Raw genomic sequence first — 22,342 nt, 5'->3', positions numbered from 1 at the left:
TGGAGGAGGATGTAGTTAACGAAACCTGTGTGTCCATGCAAACAGCACATTCTATGCATAGAGGGAGCTCCTATAAAGATCTCACTAGCGAGCTTGAACCTGTCCAGTGTCTACTGTTCTCTAGTGTGGTTGGTTCAAAAACTGCACGAGGAACAAAACCAGAACACAAAAGAGTAAGCATGAGTGTGAAAACGTCAATACTTACAGGTAAGATCTGGAAGTTTTTGATTTTCTGATGATGACACAGTGTGAGGACGAACGCCTTTGGGTTACTTTGGCTGTCACGGAGGAGAAAGAGCCTGGGGACGGAAAGAGTCAATCGACCATGAATTCCAGACTGAGTATGCATGTTATCTGCACGCGCACGTGAACAGGCAGGCTTCAGGAGGCAAAGTTTCAGGAAGCTTTGGGAGCTGCGTGAGCTGCAGGGCAAGGCCACCCTCCACACCCAGACTGTGCTCTCTGTCACTCCCCATCAAAAGGAACCAGGGGACATGGCTCCGTGGGGACACGGCTGCCTCTAGGGCTGAGGCAGGAAAGGTCCAGGGTGAAGCGGGTACACTTTGTGCCAGAAAGTAAGGAGATACTCAAAGAAAGCTAACTTAGGAGGCAGTGTGGCCATACCCGGGCATCTATGTGAATAACACCGGTGACTGATTATGACCTATAGCACAAAACAAGAATCCTGAGTCCACACTGGTGTGATAAATAAATGAACAAATAAAATACAGAGGAGGAAAAAAAAGCTCTTCCTAAGAGCAGAAGGCCAGCTACACAAACAGAGAAAGAAGACGGATTAGAAAACCACCATCTGGCAATGACCAGATATCACTATTGATTAAGCAGATATTCACAGGATGCTGAAGCCGGCATCAAAGCTTGATGAGAATGACAGTGTCTCCATGGTCTCAAAGATCTACCCACTAACATTCACGGCAAAGGGACCAACAGTAACCTTCCGACAGAGAAACCTGGCGGACACCACCTTTAGGTATTCAAGTGACCACCAACAGGAATGCACCCCAGCACCTCCCGACAGGATGCACCGAAGCTGACTCAGCATCACCCCCTGGGAGTGAGGAGATGAGCCTGCACCTGGTACTTCTGCCCTCACGGCTCCTGCAAGTGTCGAGACACAAAGGAACACACGGCGTCTGCGGCCCAGGGTGGTGCTGGGGCCAAAAGTTCTTTTCCTTGGCAGCAAGGATGCAAGTCGGATCCCTGGTAAAATCTGGGAAAGTGGCATGGCCGGGGACAGAATCGCGTGCGTGTTAATTTCCTAATGTTTACAACGAGCCTGTGGTTGCCTAAGAGAAGCCCACGTTTTTAGAAATTTTACATGGAAATAATTACCACTCACTCCTAAATGGCTCAGATACAAAAATGAGAGCGATAACATGACAAAAGGTGCGACAACATTCCTGACTCAGGGCGCCTGGTGACACCTATGCAGGAGTCTAACGTGAGTCATGCAGTCTTGAAATCACATCAGGAAGTCTGCAGTTAACAGGCGACGGCCAGGATGTGGAGAGCAGGGAGCACTGCTGGTGGGGATGTAAACTGGTGCAGCTACCACAGAGAATACTATGGAGGTTCCTTAAAAATGAAAACTTCCATGGGATCCTGCAATTCTACTACTGGATATACACAGATGGAAAAACGGAAAACACCAACGTGAAAGATACATGAGCGTCAATGTGCACAGCAGCACTATTTACGGCAGCCAAGACCCGGGGGCAGGCCACGTGCCCGTCAACAGATGACTGGATACACACAAGGGAATGTCACGCAGCCACAGCGAGAGTGAAGTCCTGCCATCTGCAGCAACATGGACGGGCCTGGGGACAGCACGCCCAGTGAAATACACCAGACAGAGAGAGGCAAGTCCTGGATGATAGCACTTGTATGGGCAACCTAAAAAATAACACAAACGGACACATAAGCAAAACAGGAACAGACTCACAGGTGCAGAGAACAAGCTCGTGGTTACCAAAGGGGAGAGGGAGGCGGGGAGGGACGAATCAGCGGCATGGGATCAACAGATCCAAACCACTGTGTATACAATCAACAAGCGACAAGCATGTACTGTGCGGCATAAAGATGATACCCACTGTCTTGTAGTAACCGGTGATGGAGAAAAACCTGGAAGAATACTGAATCACTACACTATACTCTGGAAACTAGCACAATACTATAAATGAATGGCACTTCAACTAAAAATTAGGATAGCGTGAAGAACGGTAAATCATCACTTTTACGTGAACATGTCTGGAATCAGATGTTAAGACAGAGTTATTCTTTAGAAAGGAAAAGGCCCTAATTCCAGTGACAAAGAAGAAATGGCCTGACAGGAAACATATTTTAAAGGCATTAGACACCAAACTGTGACAATCAGATAAACCATCAGTGTCTAGATTGTAAATTCAGATGGAAGGCAGTTCAAGAAGCCTGGGAACTCCCGTTAAAAAGGTGGAAAAGTTTTATTTCACCACGAGACATCTCAGAGCCTTCAGAATGTAGATCTTCAGCATGACTCCCTTAGGGCCCACGCAGGAGGTTTCCTATTACCTGACTCTTCACAGCATCTTTTATTATATACCAGCCCCTCTTTGACGGCGTTTTGTAGGACGCGTGTTCTGCAGGATACACTTTGGAGATGCCAGCCAGGATGGCACTGCCCCGCAGGGCTGGGAGGACAGGAGAGGCGTGGCCATGAAGCAGATGTGTGTGTGACGCGCTCGGGGCTGGCAGAGCCGGGGTGTGTTCTCTTCTCCAAGTGCTTCACTGGCAGAAGCTCAAGGACTCGACCTTCCTGGAGGAGAAGCTGGGGCTGGGCAGTCTCAGCCGAGCCCTCAGTGAGCCCCGGCTGTTCCTTCCGAGCACCACGGAGCAAGGCAGGTACAGATGCTGTCCATCTGCTGCCCAGTTCGGGGTGTGACCAGGAGATCCTGAGGCTCTCCCAACGGCCTGAGCCTGTTGGTTGTCTACCTGAAATGACCTCTGACCTGGAGGCAGGGGGTAGGGCCAGGAGTCAGCAAGATTCCTGGATCTCACACTTGGGAGCGTCGGATCGCGATCTGCCACCTTCCCCGGCCTCTCCTGCAGGACCGTGCGAGTGCTGGGAGCTGTGTGTAGACGGTGTGCACACCGGAGGCAGTGGTGACTGCCATCAGCGAACTGCAGGCGCAGGGATTTCTGTTGGGGTGGAGCGCTGCAGAGACAGGCTGGGGGCTGACACACCCAGAGATGTCTCCGCTTGGGACTCAGCATGGAACACGGAGCGAAGGTGCTGGCAAGCAGGGCGTCCTTGCCGCCGTCAGGACTCAAGTCAGGGGGCTCTGCATCTATTCAGGGATGAGCAAAGGGCTGCTCTCGCCCGGGGCTGACGGAGATCAGAGGGACAGCACAACTCAGGCGTGCGGCCCAGGCCCTGCACACACTGCCTCGCTCAGGACTCACGGCGACCCTGCCACTGTCCTCATTTTACAGCAAGGCCAGGGGGCCCAGAGAAGTGAGGCAAATTCCCTGAGGTCACACAGCCAGCAGCAACCATGGGGGAGCCTCGGCACAGCCGGAGCGAGTGTGCAGGGGCTCCTCCACGGCTGGCGAGGACCCTACACTCTGCTGAGGGTGCCGTGTTAGCCCTGCAACAGCACTCCACTCTGCCTGTGGGGGGACAGCCATAGAGAGGCCAAGTCATGGCCTTCTGCACAGTGGAGGGGCCTGGAGCGTAGACAGAGGGGCCAGCTCACAAAAGGCACAGAGGCCGGGGCTGTAGGTGGCAAGGGGGGAGGGGAGCTGGACCCCAGCATGAACAGGGTGGGGGCAGGCGGGGGCAGTACAGGGCCTTACACGCTGCAAGTCCCAACAAGAGCCCTGGGCTGAGCCGCAGAGGGGCCTGCAGAGCAGGACTGGCCCCTGGGAAAGCTCCTTCCATCCTGGGCTCTGGCATGGGCTGCGGGCGGCAAGAGGGGGAGGAAGGAGGCAGCCAGGCAGTGCTGGGCTCCGCAGGGCAGGGGCTGTGAGTGCAAATGCACACGCACGTATGTGTACAGGCTCAGGCTTGCGTGCGCACAAAGGTCACCTGTGGGGGCGGGGGTGGGGTGGCGCTTGCATCCAGGTGGCTTCAGAGGCCCCCCGGGTAGATTGCAGGCTCTGCTATCTCTTTCCACCCCCTACTTCATCTGTGATTGAGGCTAAAGGTCTTGGCAGCAGTGTTTTATAACAGCTGTCATCCTGGCCTGCCTTTCAGGGTTGTTTGCTGTCAGACTCTAAATTGGCTTCCTCCATTACCTCTGCAGGGATTCATAATGATTTGGTGTTGATTATTTAATTTTCCTCATTTTCCAAGCACATTTCCTCTCTAAACACAGGCGTGGACAATGTACATCACTGTGATGACACCTGAACGGGTCCCCGTATCCTGCCTTCTGTTTTTGCTAGAGCGCCAGCAGTTGGAGGCTCGGATTGAAGGATCTAACACATAACCTTCGATACAACTCAGACCCGGGGAAGGATAGAGAGGAACAAGGCAAGTGGGGGGAGGGGGGGGATGCTGAAAGATGTCCGCACTCCTCACCAAGGCTGGACAGAGCGAACCTTGCAAACTGGGGCTCGGCTCCAGGAAAAGTTGAATTGCAAGACAAATGGGGTTTAAACAAAAAATGAGCTGACACACAGTGCCGTGGGCCCAGCATGCTGACCCTCCCCACCCCAGGGCCGCTCCTTTTAACGCAAAGTGGGCTGGCCTGTCAGCCTCTCAGGGACGTGGGTGCCACCGTGACTGCCCTGGGCCCGGGAAGGATGCACGGTACCCAGTGATGCCTCCCGTGGAGCCGTCACTTCTCTGGCAGTGCTGAGAGCGGCTCTTTCCTGTCTGCCCATTTCTGTCCCCCTTAACCTTAAAAGAACCTAATCACAGGGATGAATCACTAGGCAGTTGAAATCAACTCCTGACCTATTCTCTCCTGAACGAGTTATGCCTTGTCTAACATGCTGATTCTTTTCCTAAATACAATAAAAAGAAGTAAAAATAAAAAGAAGAATTAAGCAGTTTAAGAATAGCTACCTTTATACCCATAACAGCCTCCCTAAGTGATCCTGCAGGCAGCCCATGTGGGCAAGATAACATCTTGAGTCATCCAGTCTGCACTCAGTGGAGAACAGTACGAATTTAACCTCCTGCCTTCATGATGCGCCGAGACCCTCACCGCCCCGCCCCCCCCAACCCCCTGCCAACCCCGGCCCCGATGCCCTGGACCCCTTTAAAAACTGTCATTGCTTAGCAGAATCTTCAGAGTCGGTCTCAGGACAGGAGTTCACCTCCTCCCCAGATTGCTCGCTTTTCTGATTAAGGAACCTTTCCTTTCTACTCACACTTGTCTCTTGAATTACTGGTTTATGAGTGACGAGTGGCCGAACCTGGCTTTGGTTACTGTAAGATGTCACCCAGCAAGCAAATCCATTTTACTTCGGAAGATGAACCCCACACATGATACGGTAAATGGGGCCCCATGAGAACATTTGGGGGCTTAGTTTGGTTGGGGTTTAGAGCTGCAACAAGTAAGCATCCTAGCCCTGAAGCCCCTGGAAAACACACACACCTACATGCAAAAAAAATAACTAAGAGAGGAGGGTAGGCTTTTCTCTCTTAGGCAGAAAGTTCAGAGGAGAAGAATTGAGTCTGTAGTCAGGATGGGTCACTTCTAAGGCTGTAAAAGGACTGTTCTACGATCAAGTGACATTTCAGAAAAGCTGTCTGGAACAGCAGTATACCCATACCGGAAAAAAAATCAGATCCATCTTTACAGAGAGAACTAGGACAAATAAATTCCGAATGCACTTGGGATCTAAACATGCAAACAAAATGGAATGAACAGAAATGGAAGAAATAATCACAAAAAAAAGGAAGGAAGTGTAATCAATAATACAAGTTCTAGAGGATAAACTCCTCTAGGGTATGAACAAACTCCTTTATGATTGAGGAGTGGAGAAAACCTGTATGACTAGGACTAAAAAATCTAGAAAGATACAGGCTGAAGGACAGAAAAGATAACTGTGACCATATTTAGAAAAGCTGTATAACCAAACCAAAAATCAAAACAAAACCCACCTCAGCTAAGTCAAAAACACAAAGAACCACCTGGAAAAAAATGTTTGTAAAAAATGGATAGAGAAAAATCGGGCAAAAGATGTATCAACAGTTCAGCATCGCAAAAAGGAGTAGAAATGGAACTGGTCCTTACACACACAGCAAGAGACGCGGCCTCCCGGGTAAGGGAACCCCAGGCGGCTCTCAGACAACCCCGGGGAGGAGCGCCGGGCGTCTCTCAGCATTCACTGTCTGCTCAACACTCCCACGTCCACGAACTCAGCAGCAGAAACAGGAAGATGGGGCAGTGCGTCACCATAGAGGCCTGGAAAACAATGAAGCTGGGACGAGGCGCAAAAGCGAACACAGCAGGGGACAGGAGGCGGCCCTCCTCCCCAGCCTCCTCAGGAGGCAGCTAAGCCCAGGCTTGCTCCCCCACGGACGGCACATATCCCGGTCAAGGAGAGGCAGCTTACAAACACCAACGTGTTTTGCTTATATTTGAAAAAGGGAACAACGGAAGGATAAAGAAACACTGCTGAAAATGTTTACCAACCATGGAGTTAGGGAGGAGAGTCAAGTCACCAGGCAAAGTGCCTTCTTTTAGATTTTTGACCTTGGAATCAAGGCAATGTTTCAAACAGCATTAAATGGAAGAGAAAATAAATCAGATCCATTTAACTAATAATCAAAAATGAGGAAGAAACTTGAAACATGGCAGTTTGGTGGTGGAACCACAGAGAAGAATTACCTTAAGGCTGGTATTTTAACATGATCCTGCCTGGAATGTTCCTTAACGACAAAAGGGCTATAAAGAAGTGTGAATTTTACTGAAGTAATATTATGAATATTTTTATGATGTGATCTGGGATACAGCTCACAAATGCAGAGTGAGGTAAAGCAAGTAACTGACAACATTAGCTTTTTCAGAGGAAGAAAAGAGAGATACAATAAAGTCTAAGATGTACAAATCCTGTAGCTTTCCATTTGAACTGGGATATCAATGTGGACCTGTAATCTATTTTTCAGTTTAAAAAGCCTATGTTAAAAAGCCAGGACATGGGCTTTTTAAACTGAAAAAGAGAATTCCAGAAAAACATCTACTTCCGTTTCATTGACTTATGCTAAAGCCTTTGACATGTGGATCACAACAAATTGTGGAAAATTCTTCAAGAGAAGGGAATGCCAGACCACCTTACCTACCTCCTGAGAAACCTGTATGTAGGTCAAGAAGCAACAGTTAGAACCAGACATGGAATAATGGACTGGTTCCAAACTGGGAAAGGAGGACGTCAAGGCTGTATATTGTCACCCTGCTTTTTTAACTTATATGCAGAGTACATCATGTGAAATACCAGGCTGGATGAAGCACAAGCTGGAATCAAGATTGCTGGGAGAAATATCAATAACCTCAGATACGCAGATGACACCACCCTTGCGGCAGAAAGTGAAGAGGACCTAAAGAGCCTCTTGATGAAAGTGAAAAAGGAGAGTAAAAAGTTGGCTTAAAACACAACATTCAAAAAAATAAGATCATGGCATCCAGTCTCATCACTTCATGGCAAATAGATGGGGAAACAGTGGACACAGTGGCTGACTTTATTTTCCTGGGCTCCAAAATCACTGCAGATGGTGACTGCAGCCATGAAATTAAAACACACTTGCTCCTTGGAAGAAAAGCTATGACCAACCTAGACGGCATACTAAAAAGCAGAGACATTTCTTTGCTGATAAAGGTCCGAGTAGTCAAAGCTATAGATTTTCCAGTGGTCATGTATGGATGTGACCATAAAGTGAGCACCGAAGAATTGATGCTTTTGAACTGTGATGCTGGAGAAGACTCTTGAGAGTCCCTTGGACTGCAAGGAGATCAAATCAGTCCATCCTAAAGGAAATCAATTCTGAACATTCATTGGAAGGACTGATGCTGAAACTCCAATACTTTGGCCACCTGATGCAAAGAGCTGACTCCTTAGAAAAGACCCTGATGCTGGGAAAGATTGAAGGCATGAGGAGAAGGGGACAACAGAGGGCGAGATGGTTGGATGGCATGAGCAATTCAATGGACATGAGTTTGAACAAGCTCCAGGAGATGGTGAGGGGCAGCAAGGCTTAGTGTGCTGCGGTCCATGGGGTCAGAAAGAGTCAGACACGACCAAGTGAACAAGAAAATCAATGTGAGCCTGTAATCTTTTTCAGTTTAAAAAGCGTATGTCCTAGCTCTGTCCATGGAAAAGACCTACCAATTTGGTTTCTAGACACTGTTTTCCATTCCCAAAAGTTAGGGCATCAAAGAGAATGTGTCACAGCTAGAAAACAAACCTTATTAGTTCTGAGTCAAAAGAACTCAGGAACCAACTTAAGAGAGGCACACCCCACGAGCCGAAAAGAAAGCATCCAGAAAATCAAGAACATTAAGCTTGGATTGAAAGAAGTCGAATGCACAGCATCAAGCTCATCACCAGAGTTAAAATACAAAACACAACACCTCATTTGTCAGCCTCGGAAGACGGCAGGATAACAAATGACGATCCTGGAAACTGACACTGCTCTGTGATGATGTAGAGGGGTGGGGTGGGGATGGGAGGAAATCCAAGAGGGTAGGGATGTATTGATACAAACAGCTTATTCACATCGTTATAGAGCAGAAACTAACACAATACTCTAAAGCAATTACATACCTCCCAAAAGAAAAAGAGAAATTGACAAATGAAAGGGAAAAATCAAGCACTTCGGGCTTCCTTCGTGGTCCAGTAGCTGAAGGTCCGCCTTGCAAAGCAGGGGGCATGGATTCACTCCCTGGTCTGGGAAGGTCCCACACGCTGCAGAGCAACCAAGCCCGTGCGCCACGACTGTTGAGCTGCGCCCCGGGCCCGGAGCCGCAGGTCCCGAGCCCCGCGCCCTAGAGCCTGCGCCCCAGACCCAGAGCCGCAGCTCCCGCCTGAGCCCCGCGCCCTGGAGCCTGTGCCCCGAGCCTGGAGCCGCAGCTCCCGCCTGAGCCCCGCGCCCTAGAGCCTGTGCCCCGAGCCCGGAGCCGCAGCTCCCGCCTAAGCCCCGCGCCCTGGAGCCTGTGCCCCGAGCCCGGAGCCGCAGCTCCCGAGCCCCGCGCCCTAGAGCCTGTGCCCCGAGCCTGGAGCCGCAGCTCCCGAGCCCCACGCCCTAGAGCCTGCGCCCCAGACCCAGAGCCGCAGCTCCCGCCTGAGCCCCGCGCCCTGGAGCCTGTGCCCCAGACCCGGAGCCGCAGCTCCCGAGCTCCGCGCCCCAGAGCCTGTGCCCCAGAGCCCGGAGCCGCAGCTCCCGAGCCCCGCACCCCAGAGCCTGTGCCCCGAGCCCGGAGCCGCAGCTCCCGAGCCCTGCGCCCTAGAGCCTGCGCCCCAGACCCAGAGCCGCAGCTCCCGCCTGAGCCCCGCGCCCTAGAGCCTGTGCCCCAGACCCGGAGCCGCAGCTCCCGAGCCCTGCGCCCCAGACCCAGAGCCGCAGCTCCCGCCTGAGCCCCGTGCCCTGGAGCCTGAGCCCCAGACCCGGAGCCGCAGCTCCCGAGCCCCGCGCCCTGGAGCCTGTGCCCCGAGCCTGGAGCCGCAGCTCCCGAGCCCCGCGCCCTAGAGCCTGTGCCCTGAGCCTGGAGCCGCAGCTCCCGAGCCCCACGCCCTAGAGCCTGCGCCCCAGACCCAGAGCCGCAGCTCCCGCCTGAGCCCCGCGCCCTGGAGCCTGTGCCCCGAGCCCGGAGCCGCAGCTCCCGAGCCCCGCGCCCTAGAGCCTGTGCCCCGAGCCTGGAGCCGCAGCTCCCGAGCCCCACGCCCTAGAGCCTGCGCCCCAGACCCAGAGCCGCAGCTCCCGCCTGAGCCCCGCGCCCTGGAGCCTGTGCCCCAGACCCGGAGCCGCAGCTCCCGAGCCCCGCGCCCCAGAGCCTGTGCCCCAGAGCCCGGAGCCGCAGCTCCCGAGCCCTGCGCCCCAGAGCCTGTGCCCCGAGCCCGGAGCCGCAGCTCCCGAGCCCTGCGCCCTAGAGCCTGCGCCCCAGACCCAGAGCCGCAGCTCCCGCCTGAGCCCCGCGCCCTAGAGCCTGTGCCCCAGACCCGGAGCCGCAGCTCCCGAGCCCTGCGCCCCAGACCCAGAGCCGCAGCTCCCGCCTGAGCCCCGCGCCCTGGAGCCTGTGCCCCGAGCCTGGAGCCGCAGCTCCCGCCTGAGCCCCACGCCCTAGAGTCTGTGCCCCAGACCCGGAGCTGCAGCTCCCGAGCCCCGCGCCCTAGAGCCTGTGCCCCAGAGCCCGGAGCCGCAGCTCCCGAGCCCCGCGCCCTAGAGCCTGTGCCCTGAGCCTGGAGCCGCAGCTCCCGAGCCCCGCGCCCTAGAGCCTGTGCTCCAACAAGAGAAGCCGCCGCGAGGAGGAGCCTGCACACCACAACTGGAGGACAGCCCCTGCTCGCCATTAGAGAAAGCCCACCCTAGCAACAAGAGCCCCCCACACAGCCAAAATAAATAAATAGACATATTTTTTTAAAAAATCAAGCACTCAGTTACCTCTCCCAGAAATACAAATATGTGACAGGGGAAAGGGTTTCAAGGAAGGGACAATGAAGGAATAACAGAATTAGAAAACAGCGATTTTGTAACCTCTAATAAAACAATGACCCTGGGAGCTAGGAGCTGGGAGCTGGGTGGGGGTGGGGGTTGGGGGCCAGGCTGACAATACAGACCCCTGCCCAGCCCAGGATCAGGAAACAGGACAACTGGGGCGAGGAGTGCAGACACACAGTGACCGCAGCTCTGCCCACACTGCACAGGAAGCCAGGGAGACAGAGGAACACAGTCAAAGAAACCACAAGCACACAGTTAGCCAACGACCTCCTTCTTCAATAATGGGAAGACATGGAAAAAAGAAAGGAAAGAAAATGCAGTGGCGGGAGGCCTATTCTACTTAGGGACACTTGGAGACGCAGCAACCAGATGCCACGGATGGCTCCCCATTTAGACCAAGTCCATTAAAGGACTTGGTGCAGGACCACAGTGGCACTTCTGAGGACATAGGAAATTCCTGTTTATCTCAAGTGCAAAGATGATATTGTGGCTGTGTCGAAAGACACAGAGACACTCGCTGCAACAGCTACTGGTAGAAATTCTGAGTGTCTGGGATTTCCTTTAAAAGACTCCAGAAGAAGAAGGAAGAAGGAGAAAACATAATGATAAAAATGTAGGAAGGGGAAGAGACAGGCTCAGGTGAGCAAGTTCTAAAGCTGTGCAAGAGGCGGACATGGTTTGTTACACTCTCCGCTCTCAGGTGAATTCTCAGACGTTCATAATAAAACGTTTTAAAGATGAAGTATTTAAACAACAAAAGGAGTGTTTTGAGTTGAGCAGCTTCTAAGAATCTGTTTTTTGAGTAGACCCAGTGAGAAGCAGCTCTGACAAGGACGGACCAAAGCATCCAACCAGCTCCTCAGGGCTTCTTTTCTGGGGCCTGGAGACAGAACTCTGGCTGAGCTCCGCAGGGACCACTCCTCTGGGCCCTCACACAGCTGTAGCGGCACTCTAGGCAGATCCCTCGCATTCCCATGATGCTGAGCCTGGCCATGTGGCTTGCCTTGTCCAAACAGGTGTCAGCTTAAGAAGTGCTTGTGCACTGGGGTTTGACCTCTTACCCCCAGAGCCCCCATGATGGCTGTGAAGTGCACGGACCCAGGCAGGCTAGCATGCGAGAGGCCTGCACCCAGCAGCCTCATCACCCATCCACAGCAGCACTGGCCACTGGACACGTAAGTGCAGCCATCCTGGCCCCAGCTCTTCAGGCCCCAGTGCGACTAGCCACCCAACCTGCACCAACTGTGAACAGGGGATACAGCTTTGCTGCTTTAAGCCACTGAGGTTTGGGGTAGTTGGGGCAAAAGTCAAAGATACAATGCATAAAGTAAAAGGTATAGGCAAAAAGCCACCTTGCCATTCGCCTACTGCCTTATTAATTAGAGTGTGTTCTTTGGCTGTTCCAACCGCATCAAATAGGTGGAGGAGGATTATGGGGTCTGGACAAATGGACTGCCATTCTGTCCACTTCCTAGCCATGCAAATCCTGCACCACCTTCATACTCCTGAGCACACTGCTCCAACTTAAAACGAGGTTATTGCACCACCCTCGCCCCCTCTGCGCCCCCCCACCCCTTCCCCCGCCCCCTCTGCGCCCCCCCACCCCTTCCCCCGCCCCCTCTGCGCCCCCCCCCCCCCCACCCCTTCCCCCACCACACACACACACACAGACACACGGGAAGATGCTCGGAGGAGCTGAGCCCAGCAGACTCCCGCCCGGGACGCGTCCCTTACCCATCCACGAGCCCTTGCTGTTTAATGATCCGGTGCGACTCCTCCCTGGAGATCCTGCCGTGAAACCAGTGCTGCGTCCTGTGAATCACTGTGGGGACCAGAGAAGGAGGGTAGGCCGGGCTCCGTGCACGGCAGCCGCCTTGCTAAGCACGCTCGGGCCACACGGGGCCCCGACTCCTGCGGTCCCAGCTTGCGTGCGCTGCACTCCAGGCCCGCCGTGAGGCTTGGGGAGGGCTGGGGGCGCTTTTATGTTATTTATGTACAACAATATCAAGCCAACATGCTGTGTTTACCTGTACTGAGGGCGGAAGGGTGGAGGGGGCTTTGGCTACCTAGGATATTCATCCGCGTGCTTCGTTTCTGCAAAAGAAATCCCCGCGTCAGCGCCAAGTGAGCCGCGAACACAATCACCGCGCCACCTGGGACACACCGCGGCAGGAAGCTGGCCGGGTGAAAGGCCCTTGATGGCGGGACGACAGCCGCCCAGTCCCATGTGGTCACAAGGACCCCTCCCGTGTGAGCAGGAGGGCAGCTATGGGTCGCAGTTGTTAAAAGCAAAACCAGAAGCATCCCACCCCAGCATATTGCTAACGATCCCAGTACTGAAGCCGGGCTGCGTCCGTCACACTGAAGACACGCAGTACAGTGCCCGACACACCTTAGGAGAAAACCATGAGCTCCCACAGGGGACTCAGGCCTGTGGCTTTGGGCACATTCTCCTTTTCCAAACACTGTGGAGCTGAAGCACGGGGAGGCTTTCTGAGCCAGTTGCCTTGAAAGCTCAGAAAAGCTTGGAAGTTGAGCAAAATTCTTGCATCTGGAGATTAGGAACTTGAGTCTCAGAGTAAAGAGACTGTTCAAGGGTGGGAGGTTGGTCAGCGGTTGAGCCACGATGGGAACGCCTGGCCCAGCGCTCTCCCCAGAGGCCCTGAGGACACATCAGCAGGGATAGGGCTGCGGGCCACGGGGCCTCAGGGCTCTGCTCCTGCCCCTCCTTCCATGGGAGCCCAGGGACGGCCCGTGGGGGTGGCCAGGTGCCGGGGGCGTGGAGGAGCCCAGGCAAGCCACAGCCTCCTGCAGGCGAGAACTCACAGCCACCCCTCCTCCCTCGTACCGCATCCCTGCCGCCAGCACAGGGCCATTTCTCTGGGGCAGACCAGGGGTGGGACCGGGCCACAGTCTTACCCTCCAGGCGTGGCCTTCTTCCAGGGCTGCGCTCTGGGCCTCAGCTGGATTCTCGATTACTCTTCCCGTTTGCCCAGAGAAATCCATTGCCACAAGGGAGTTCTCAGAGACGCTGCGCTGCAAAGGAGAGGCCATGGATTCTTGAGACGCAGGGAAGCAAGTGGAGCAGCAGGTGGGAACCGCGGCGTGGGAGAGCTGTGCAGACCCAGGGAGGGGCAGCAAAGGGACGGGCAAGGACACCCCGCCAAGAATCGGACAGAACACTCAGTGTCTGAAGGGCCCTTGAATGAAAAATGGCTTTGGTTTTTCTCAAGAAGAGGAAAGAAACCTTCCAATTCTCTGAAGATATTTGGAAGCTGCTGGTGAGGCCACTGGTGTCCACCCGTGGCGTCATCCACAGGGTCTCTAATGTGAATTAAAAGGACAGCACAGTTCTTGAGGACCTAGCCTGCTGTGGTCCCCCTTTGCCTGGCAAAGTAATAAAGTCATTCTTTCTCCTCCATTACAAAAAACCCTACAAAAACTCATCCAAGAAATGCTAACGTCAAAGGCGAGCAAGCCCTCACCAGCAGCCAAATCCCTTCTCAGGTAAGTTAGTTCACAGAAACACGGGCACCACTTCTGTGGGTACTTTGACATCTCTGAGGAATGGACATCGAGAGATTGTTAACTCATTATCAACTGGGGGATTTCTGCAGAAACTAACACCTGTGGTTGGTGATGATTTTTATTTTGGCTGGCCAAAACATTAATTCTGTTATTTCACTAACATTTTGCAGGTTGTCACATTCAACAGTTACCCCTGTAAAATTTTCTCCAGCACCATGAGTTTCATTTTCACTTTCTGCATCAGAATCAATCACTAAGGTTTTCTGTCTTTTTGTTGGTCTGATATTCACAGTCTGAATCAGAACTATATTCTGAAGAACTGTCGTCTTCTGAGACACTAACATATATGTCATTCAGACACTCAGAGAAAATATCTGCATAAAATTCACCGAAAAATTTTTCACTCAAAATTTCTCGATGCGTCATTTTTGAAAATTTCACATTTATAATATACACAAGGTGCTACAAAAACCTAATGGAGCAAAACACGAGTGATAACAATAATCATAAACTGTATCATGAACCTTTGATCAATTTTAAGATCTAACAACTTCGCACAGTGATGTTAATTTGATCACTTTCTAAAAATGTATTGACACTCCTGGCCAATAAACATTTGGATAACAAAAGATGTGTTGATACATCACCCAGTCAATAATGTGTTAAGATCATATTTGGGGAGGATGAAGTGTTTCTACACCTCTGGGACATAAAGTCCATCCTGAGATCACAGGAAGACTCACTACAATCTCAATTTTCACAAGGACTCAAGAATCATGGTCAACAGCACCATGGGCCCCATGGCTGAAATGGACAGAAGCGAAGGCGGTGAATGAAGGCAGCTCCTCAGTAGACGTGGGAGCTGTCAACATTTCTGAACACTGGAATAGAGCTCTCAGTGGGAGCCATTCACCAAAGCAATGCTGCAGGGAGATGTGGGAAAGCGGAGAGGGTAGAGAGGGATCTGCTCCCAGCAGTCACACTGCAGACGACAAAGCCCATCTCCTGGGACATGCACGCTGGTAGAATATTCCGGCTCTCCGGGCAGCCTCATCTGAGAAAAGATGCCCACAGCCCGTGCTGATGCAGCAGCTGAAGAGCAATGTGGCTTCAGAGGTGCAGCTTGACTTACCACTGGAGTCGAGAAGGAGGACAGCATGGCTTTCCTCTGCTGTGGGATCCTGTAGTTCTGGTAAAGGAGCATCCCATACTGAAGAGATAAGGAGGGCCAGAGTCAGTCACCAGGGCATCCGGAGCCCTAAAGCCCCACACGGGGCAAACCCTTGGCACTCAAGAGCCACACTCATAGAATAATGGGTGACGATTGGGTGAACTTAAGAATAAACACCCAACAGAGCCCTGTCTCTGGGCCTGCCACCAACACTCCACAGTCAGTTACCACTATCTGTCTGGGGGTGCTGGGTGGGCAGGAAGTGGCCAAAGAAGTAACAACATAATAATGACTAGCAAGAACAATTAGCCTTACTAAATGCTGCTATGGGCAAAGCTCTGAGTGCTTCATGCTGCTCTTTTATTTAATCCTCTCCATTTTATGAAATATGTACTTTATCCTCATTTCACAAACAAGAGAACACAAGCAAGTGAAGCAAGTTGCTCAAGGTCATGGTAAAGTAAGGATTCAGGTTCTGAATGTACAATCCTGCTTCCAAACCAGCGCTCTTCTTAACCACCAGCCTCCCTGCCCAACCAGCTCAGCAGTTTGGGCTTTATTTCCTCAGTCAATAAGCACTGAGCGTCCTGCAAAGCCTCCTACACTCCTGACGTTTCAACCTGCACTCCTCAGTTACACCTTCAAACCACACAGAAAAGAAAAAAGGAAGAGGAAAGAGGAATCCAGCGGGCTGCATCTTCCTCTTCACTGTTCTTCATGGATGGGAGCTCATTTCCAGCTCAAGGACCAGCAGTAAGTACTCACTTCTGAAGCTAACATATTTGGAACATGACGAAAATGTCTACCATAGATAGTCACACCCCAGTGAGACAGGAGGAGAGAGAACAGATCAAAACAAATGTTTGAGATGTGGTTCAGTCACTAAGTCATGTCCAACTTAGTGACTCCCAGGCTCCCATCCTCCACTATCTCCTGGAGTTCGTGCAAATTCATGTCCATTGGTGATGGTATATAACCACTGCATCTTCTGCCACCCACTTCTCCTTTTGCCTTCAATCTTTCCCAGCATCATGGTCTTTTCGAATGAGTTGATTCTTTGCATCAGGTGGCCAAAGAATTGGAGCTTCAGCACCAGTCCTTCCAATGAATATTCAGGGTTGATTTCTTTTAGGATTACCTTGTTTGATCTCCTTGGATCACAGTCTTGTGGAGAAGGGGCCTGTGTAACTCAGGGAAGCTAAGAACCACGCTGTGCAGGGCTACCCAAGATAGATGGATCGTAATGAAGAGTTCTAACAAAACGTGGTCCACCAGAGGAGGGAATGGCAAACCACATCAGTAGTCTTGTCTCAAGAACTCCACGAACAGTATGAAAAGGCAGTATGTTTGTGATGATGGCCAAGAATTTTCCAAACAAATAAAAATACACCAAGCTACAGAATCTAGGTGCAGGATAAGAGCAGAACAAAAGGAACAAATAAACAAAACCAGCCAAGAACATCCTGCAAAACAGAAACAGAGAAAATGTAAAAGCAACCAGAGAAAGACTTGGTATTTTCAAAGAAGCGATGAGAAGAAGGACAGCTAACTTTTTAACCTGCATGATGAGAGTCAGAAGACAATGGGATGGGAGAAGCACAGGATAAAATAACCCCTAATCTAGGACTTGATCAACTGTGAAAAGTTCCCTCAATAATGAAAGCAAAGTCAAAATAAACATGGAGAGATTTTGTCGTCAGCAGGCTCATATTCAAATGGCTGCTGAGTGGAGTTCTGGTCACACAGAGAAGAATGTGGATTCGGGAAAAACGAAATGCAATCTCTATGGCCACATCTGACTAGTATCCAAAAGGACAGCACAGGCCCTGATGTGTGAAGGTGACCAAAACCTCAGCATACAGTGTTATTCCTGGTTCTGATACAGTTTACACAACACAGAGCTTGAATATTTCTCAAAGTTTAAAGGAACTCATTTTTTTTTAAATGGGAGTTCAATTTCTCCCTCTGGATTTTCCAGTTAATTTTAAGGGTTTTCTGTTTTGCAAAGAATGTCCATTTCATCTTGATTTAAAAGCACAACATAGGGAGACATGCAAACTCTGTCCTAACTGTTCCCATTTTCAAAATGACTGGGTTTTACCCTCCTTCCTTCCTTTCTACTCTAATGTACTTTAATTCCCCTGTTTCCATCTGTTCACGTAGAAAAGACATCTGTGTTTATAGTTTACACAGGAGTGAACTGGGGGCTGCTCACACACCATGCAGTGCAGTAGGTGGGCAAGAGGCAGGAAGGGATGGGGCAGGCAGGCTTTCAAACTGTTTCAGGGTGGAAATGCACTTCAGAGATGCTGTGAGTGGTGGCTGTTTCTAAACAAAAATTGAAATGGGGGAATGGGCTCTGCTACATAAAAATAAAATTTGGGAACCACTGGACTTGAGAGATCTTCTTGCAGTAAAGAAGGTAAAAGGGAAGGTCTACGTCAGGGAGTTTCATTATTTTAGGTTTCACGAAGTAATCAGATTTTTTTTGGGAAAAAAAAAATCTGTGACTGTCTTAAGCCCTAGCATCTAATTTTCCAAATAAGACAACATACGTACACGCCAAAATTAATTGCTGATCTACCACCACATCAATAATATCTTATAAAACACTGTTGATATAATAGTAGATCAGACAATCAGAGTTTTAGAAAGTTTAAATTAGCTAAGTTTACACACTCTCAGATAAGAATAAAGCTTTACTGTAAACACAGCTATTACTATTAACAGCTTTGTGGAAAGCTGAGTGCACTGTCCCCATTTGCTTTGTTTTGCTGTGCCCCAGAGAAGTTGTTGTTGTTTAGTCACTAAGTTGTGTCCAATTCTGAGACCCCATGAACTTAGAGCCCACCAGGTTCCTCTTTCCATGTGGTTCTTCAGGCAAGAATGCTGGAGTAGGTTGTCATTTCCTGTTCCAGGGGATATTCCTGGACCAAGGATCAAACCTGTGTCTCCTGCATTGGCAGGTAGATTCTTTACCGCTGAGCCACCAGGGAAGCCTGGCCCTACAGAAGATGTTTCCCCAAATTCTCAGCAGTCAGAGGACTGGCTTTCGGGAACCATAGGTCTGAACTTCTGGGATCCAAAGAGGCAGTGAGCTTGGCTGCGTGCTGGCAGGTGGCACCACCAGATGGGAGGCTGGAACCCCCCTGAGCCATTCTCCAAGTCCCACCTGGGCTTCCCAAGAAAGTCCCCTAGGGACATGGAGTCTTGGCCAGCCACACTCCGAGCACTCTCTCCTCACTGAGTGAGGGCGGAATTTTCCCCCAGGTTCTCATGATAATCAAATGGGGTAATATTAAGCTCCAAGCAGGGGCGTGGCATATGGTGAGCTTGCAGCAAACCACCGGTGCCATCAGCAGAGCTGGGACACTTTGCCTCTACCCGACACAACTCCTCAGTCCCTGCTCTTGTGTTGCTTCCAGGTGCTGTGAGCAACCTCTGCTCCAGATGCCTGTGCCAGGTAGGAGGCTCCTTGGCTGCCTTTGTGCTCAACATCCACTTTAACTGCCTTTTCCATGGTAAGGAATTCATTACAGAATCCTGTGGGGTTTTTTGCTTTGTTTTGCTGTTGTTGTTTTAAAGCTTCTTTAAGAACTCCAGACTTAAAAAAAAATTATATGTACTTTTTAGCCCTGCTTGGGTGGCTTACAGGATCTTAGTCCCCCACTAGGAATTGAACCTGGGCCCTGGCAGTGAAAGCGCTGAGTCCTAATCACTGGACCACCAGGGAATTCCCTAGAGTAGGGGTCCCCAACCCTTGGGTCACAAACATGCTGGTTCATGGCCTGTCAGGATCCGGGCTGCACAGCAGCAGGTGAGCGGGTGAAGCATCATCTGTACTCACAGCCACTCCCCATCACTTGCATTACTGCCTGAGCTCAGGAAACAAGCTCAGGGCTCCCACTGATTCTGCACTGTGGTAACTTGTAGAATGATTTCATCATATAATGCAATAATAACGGAACTAAAGTACACAATAAATGCAATGTGCTTGAATCATCTGGAAACCACCCCACCCTGCCTCAGTCCGTGGAAAAATTATCTTCCAGAAAACTGGTCCCTGGTGCCAAAAAGCGTGAGGGACCACTGCCCTACAGAATCTTGTGTTGATGAAGCAAGATCTCCCTCTTGGGGAAGAATTGTAATAGCTTAAGAAGCTTCTAGAAGGTGGAGGGCCACAGGAAGGATATAGTAGGTAACTAACACAGTTTTCACACTCCCTTCACAGCCCCTGGAGTCTGTGAAATCACTTAGGAAACACTGTAGTAGGAAGGTACAGGAACAAAAGCAGATACTAGCCAGTTTCCTCCCCAGGAGGTTTGAGCTATATATATATATATAGGCACACACATATATATTCTAAAGGAGGTGTAACTGGGTTGGTACTTAAGAGAAACAGGAAGGTCCTAAGTTAACTCAAAGGAAGGCTTTCCTCTCAAAAACACCCTGGGGTTTTTATAGCATCCAAATTGCTGTTGCAACATCACCAAAAGCCAGACAGGTATTTGGGTCAGTTTGCACTTTCATTCAGTGCATACTTTCTGAGCATCTCTTATGTTCCGAGCACTAGGTCATCCCAGCTCTGAGGATCTGGGGGGAGCCAGGCAGGATGGCCCCTGGACATGACAGCAGAAGCAAGGAAAAGTGAAGGGAGCCTCGAGCCTCTCCAGGTCAGGTCCCTGCAGCCTGAGGACAGGTCTCCCTGTGAAGAAGACAAGACTGACCACTGGCTGAACCACTGCTCACAGTCCAAGAAGCTGGTGATGCCGCAGGGCCAGGGGAACAGGAGGCGTTTGAGAAGGTTCCCCAGCACTTTTGAAGGGTGCAGGTCTCCGGAGCACAACACATCCTGTTATCGAGGCAATGTGGGGGTGCAGGGTGAGGTCATCAAGGAGGACCTTGTCTTCCAGTTATGCTTCCCCGCACTGAGCAAGATGAATGGAGCTGAGGGCAGGCAGGGAGGAGACCTGGATGTCTGTCAGGGACCCTTCACACCAGAGGCTGATGCTGTCTGCTCTGTAGAGGCAGGAGCCCCAGGGTGTGGCCAGCCAAGATGGGAGGATATGACGCCACTGCTGTCCACTTGAGAAAGGCTCCAGCCACCAGTGCCTTGCTGCAGTACCCGGGCCAGGCCCTGCCTTCCTGCAGGATGGCGCTGTGGGAGGTGGAGTCAGTGGTTCCCTCGGGGCAGTGTGGCTGGGACAACAGGCTCACGTGAGCCAGGCTCACATCTGGAATGGATGGATCTGATTCCTGGAGACTCTCAGGGAGGCAGTGAGAGTGCCGGTCAGGGATGGAGTTCTGGGGCCAGCACGCTGGGGTCCTGCTGCTGCCTCAGCCCTGTGCCAGCAGCCATGTGTGGTGAGTCATGGGCTTCAAGTCCGTCACCTGTGCTCTGAGGATGGTTGTACGTGTGCGCACAGAGCTGCTGTGAGCAGTGAGGTCCCAGGTGTGAGGTGATGCGTGGCCCACAGCAGATGCTCTGGAACGTTCACACTGTGCCAGCACACACAGAACATGAGTCGCTGGCACTAATAACAGCCAGGTATCACGGCCGCTGCGAGCTCGGCCGCTCCCTCCCTGCGCCTGGTTATGACAGCACAGAGATGCCCACCCTGCTCATGTGAGAGGCCGGGTCAGAGTAGGGCCACGTCACTGCCTGTTACCCATGGAACAGGACGCCTCAGTATCCCTTCCTAATGCATCTCCTTTTTGCTTTCGCCCAAAGAGGTTATATTTTTGCAGAGAAAAAAATTAATGAAATCACACAAACATGAAACCTTGACGGCCTCCCTGCACATCTGCCCTGCCTGCCCCACAGCCTCCAGGCTCCTGTGAGCGGCCTCCACGTTTGCCTGTCGCCTCACGTTTACACACCAGCAAATGTGAACACGCACCTCCACCCCTCACCCCACAAATGCAGTGATCTCTCTCAACACCCTTCAGCACTGTGCTGTTGAATTGTTAATAGTACATCCTGGAACATTCTCCACCGCAGAACCCTGAGAGAAGCCTGTTCCTTCTCCAGCCGCAGGGGGGCTCTCTGCTTGAAAATCCCTTAACTCAGGGAACCAGCTCTCTATTGAGGGACACTTGGCTTTAACACCAGCTTGTCAGGACAGAAACAGTATGGACCTAACAGAAGCAGAAGATATTAAGAAGAGGTGGCAAGAATACACAGAAGAACTGTACAAAAAAGATCTTGATGACCCAGATAATCACGATGGTGTGATCACTCACCTAGAGCCAGACACCCTGGAATGTGAAGTCAAGTGGGCCTTAAGAAGCATCACTACAAACAAAGCTAGTGGAGGTGATGGAATTCCAGTTGAGCTATTTCAAATCCTAAAAGATGGTGCTGTGAAAGTGCTGCACTCAATATGCCAGCAAATTTGGAAAACTCAGCAGTGGCCATAGGACTGGAAAAAGTCAGTTTTCATTCCAATCCCAAAGAAAGGCAATGCCAAAGAATGCTCAAACTACCGCACAATTGCACTTATCTCACATGCTAGCAAAGTAATGCTCAAAATTCTCCAAGCCAGGCTTCAGCAATACGTGCACTGTGAACTTCCTGATGTTCAAGCTGGATTTAGAAAAGGCAGAGGAACAGAGGTCAAATTGCCAACATCCTCTGGATCATCAAAAAAGCAAGAGAGTTCCAGAAAAATACGTACTTCTGCTTTATTGACTATGCCAACGTCTTTGACTGTGTGGATCACAACAACCTGCAGAAAATTCTGAAAGAGATGGGAATACCAGACCACCTAACCTGCCTCTTGAGAAATCTGTATTCAGGTCAGGAAGCAACAGTTAGAGCTTGACATGGAACAACAGACTGGTTCCAAACAGGAAAAGGAGTACGTCAAGGCTGTATATTGTCACCCTGCTTATTTAACTTCTATGCAGAGTACATCATGAGAAACGCTGGGCTGGATGAAGCACAAGCTGGAATCAAGATGGTCGGGAGAAATATCAAT

General features: G+C 51.1%; 1 protein-coding gene across 2 annotated transcripts in view; it reads right to left on the bottom strand.

Moving 5' to 3' along the window:
• Positions 1–22,342, bottom strand: part of GRB10 (growth factor receptor bound protein 10) — a 215,047-nt gene that overhangs the window by 3,262 nt on the left and 189,443 nt on the right. For both annotated transcript variants that reach the window (XM_052638568.1, XM_052638570.1), the window contains 5 exons: positions 15,324–15,401; positions 13,583–13,699; positions 12,691–12,757; positions 12,398–12,485; positions 206–299 (listed from right to left, as the gene is read on the bottom strand). In XM_052638568.1, coding sequence (XP_052494528.1) covers positions 206–299; positions 12,398–12,485; positions 12,691–12,757; positions 13,583–13,699; positions 15,324–15,401 — 444 coding nt within the window. The remainder of the gene's footprint in view (positions 1–205; positions 300–12,397; positions 12,486–12,690; positions 12,758–13,582; positions 13,700–15,323; positions 15,402–22,342) is intronic.

This window comes from Budorcas taxicolor, chromosome 4 (genome assembly GCF_023091745.1).
Source record: "Budorcas taxicolor isolate Tak-1 chromosome 4, Takin1.1, whole genome shotgun sequence".
In the NCBI taxonomy this organism is placed as follows: Eukaryota; Metazoa; Chordata; class Mammalia; order Artiodactyla; family Bovidae; genus Budorcas; species Budorcas taxicolor.
Note: the sequence above shows the minus strand (reverse complement) of the source record. Positions and strands in the feature narration are given on the sequence as shown.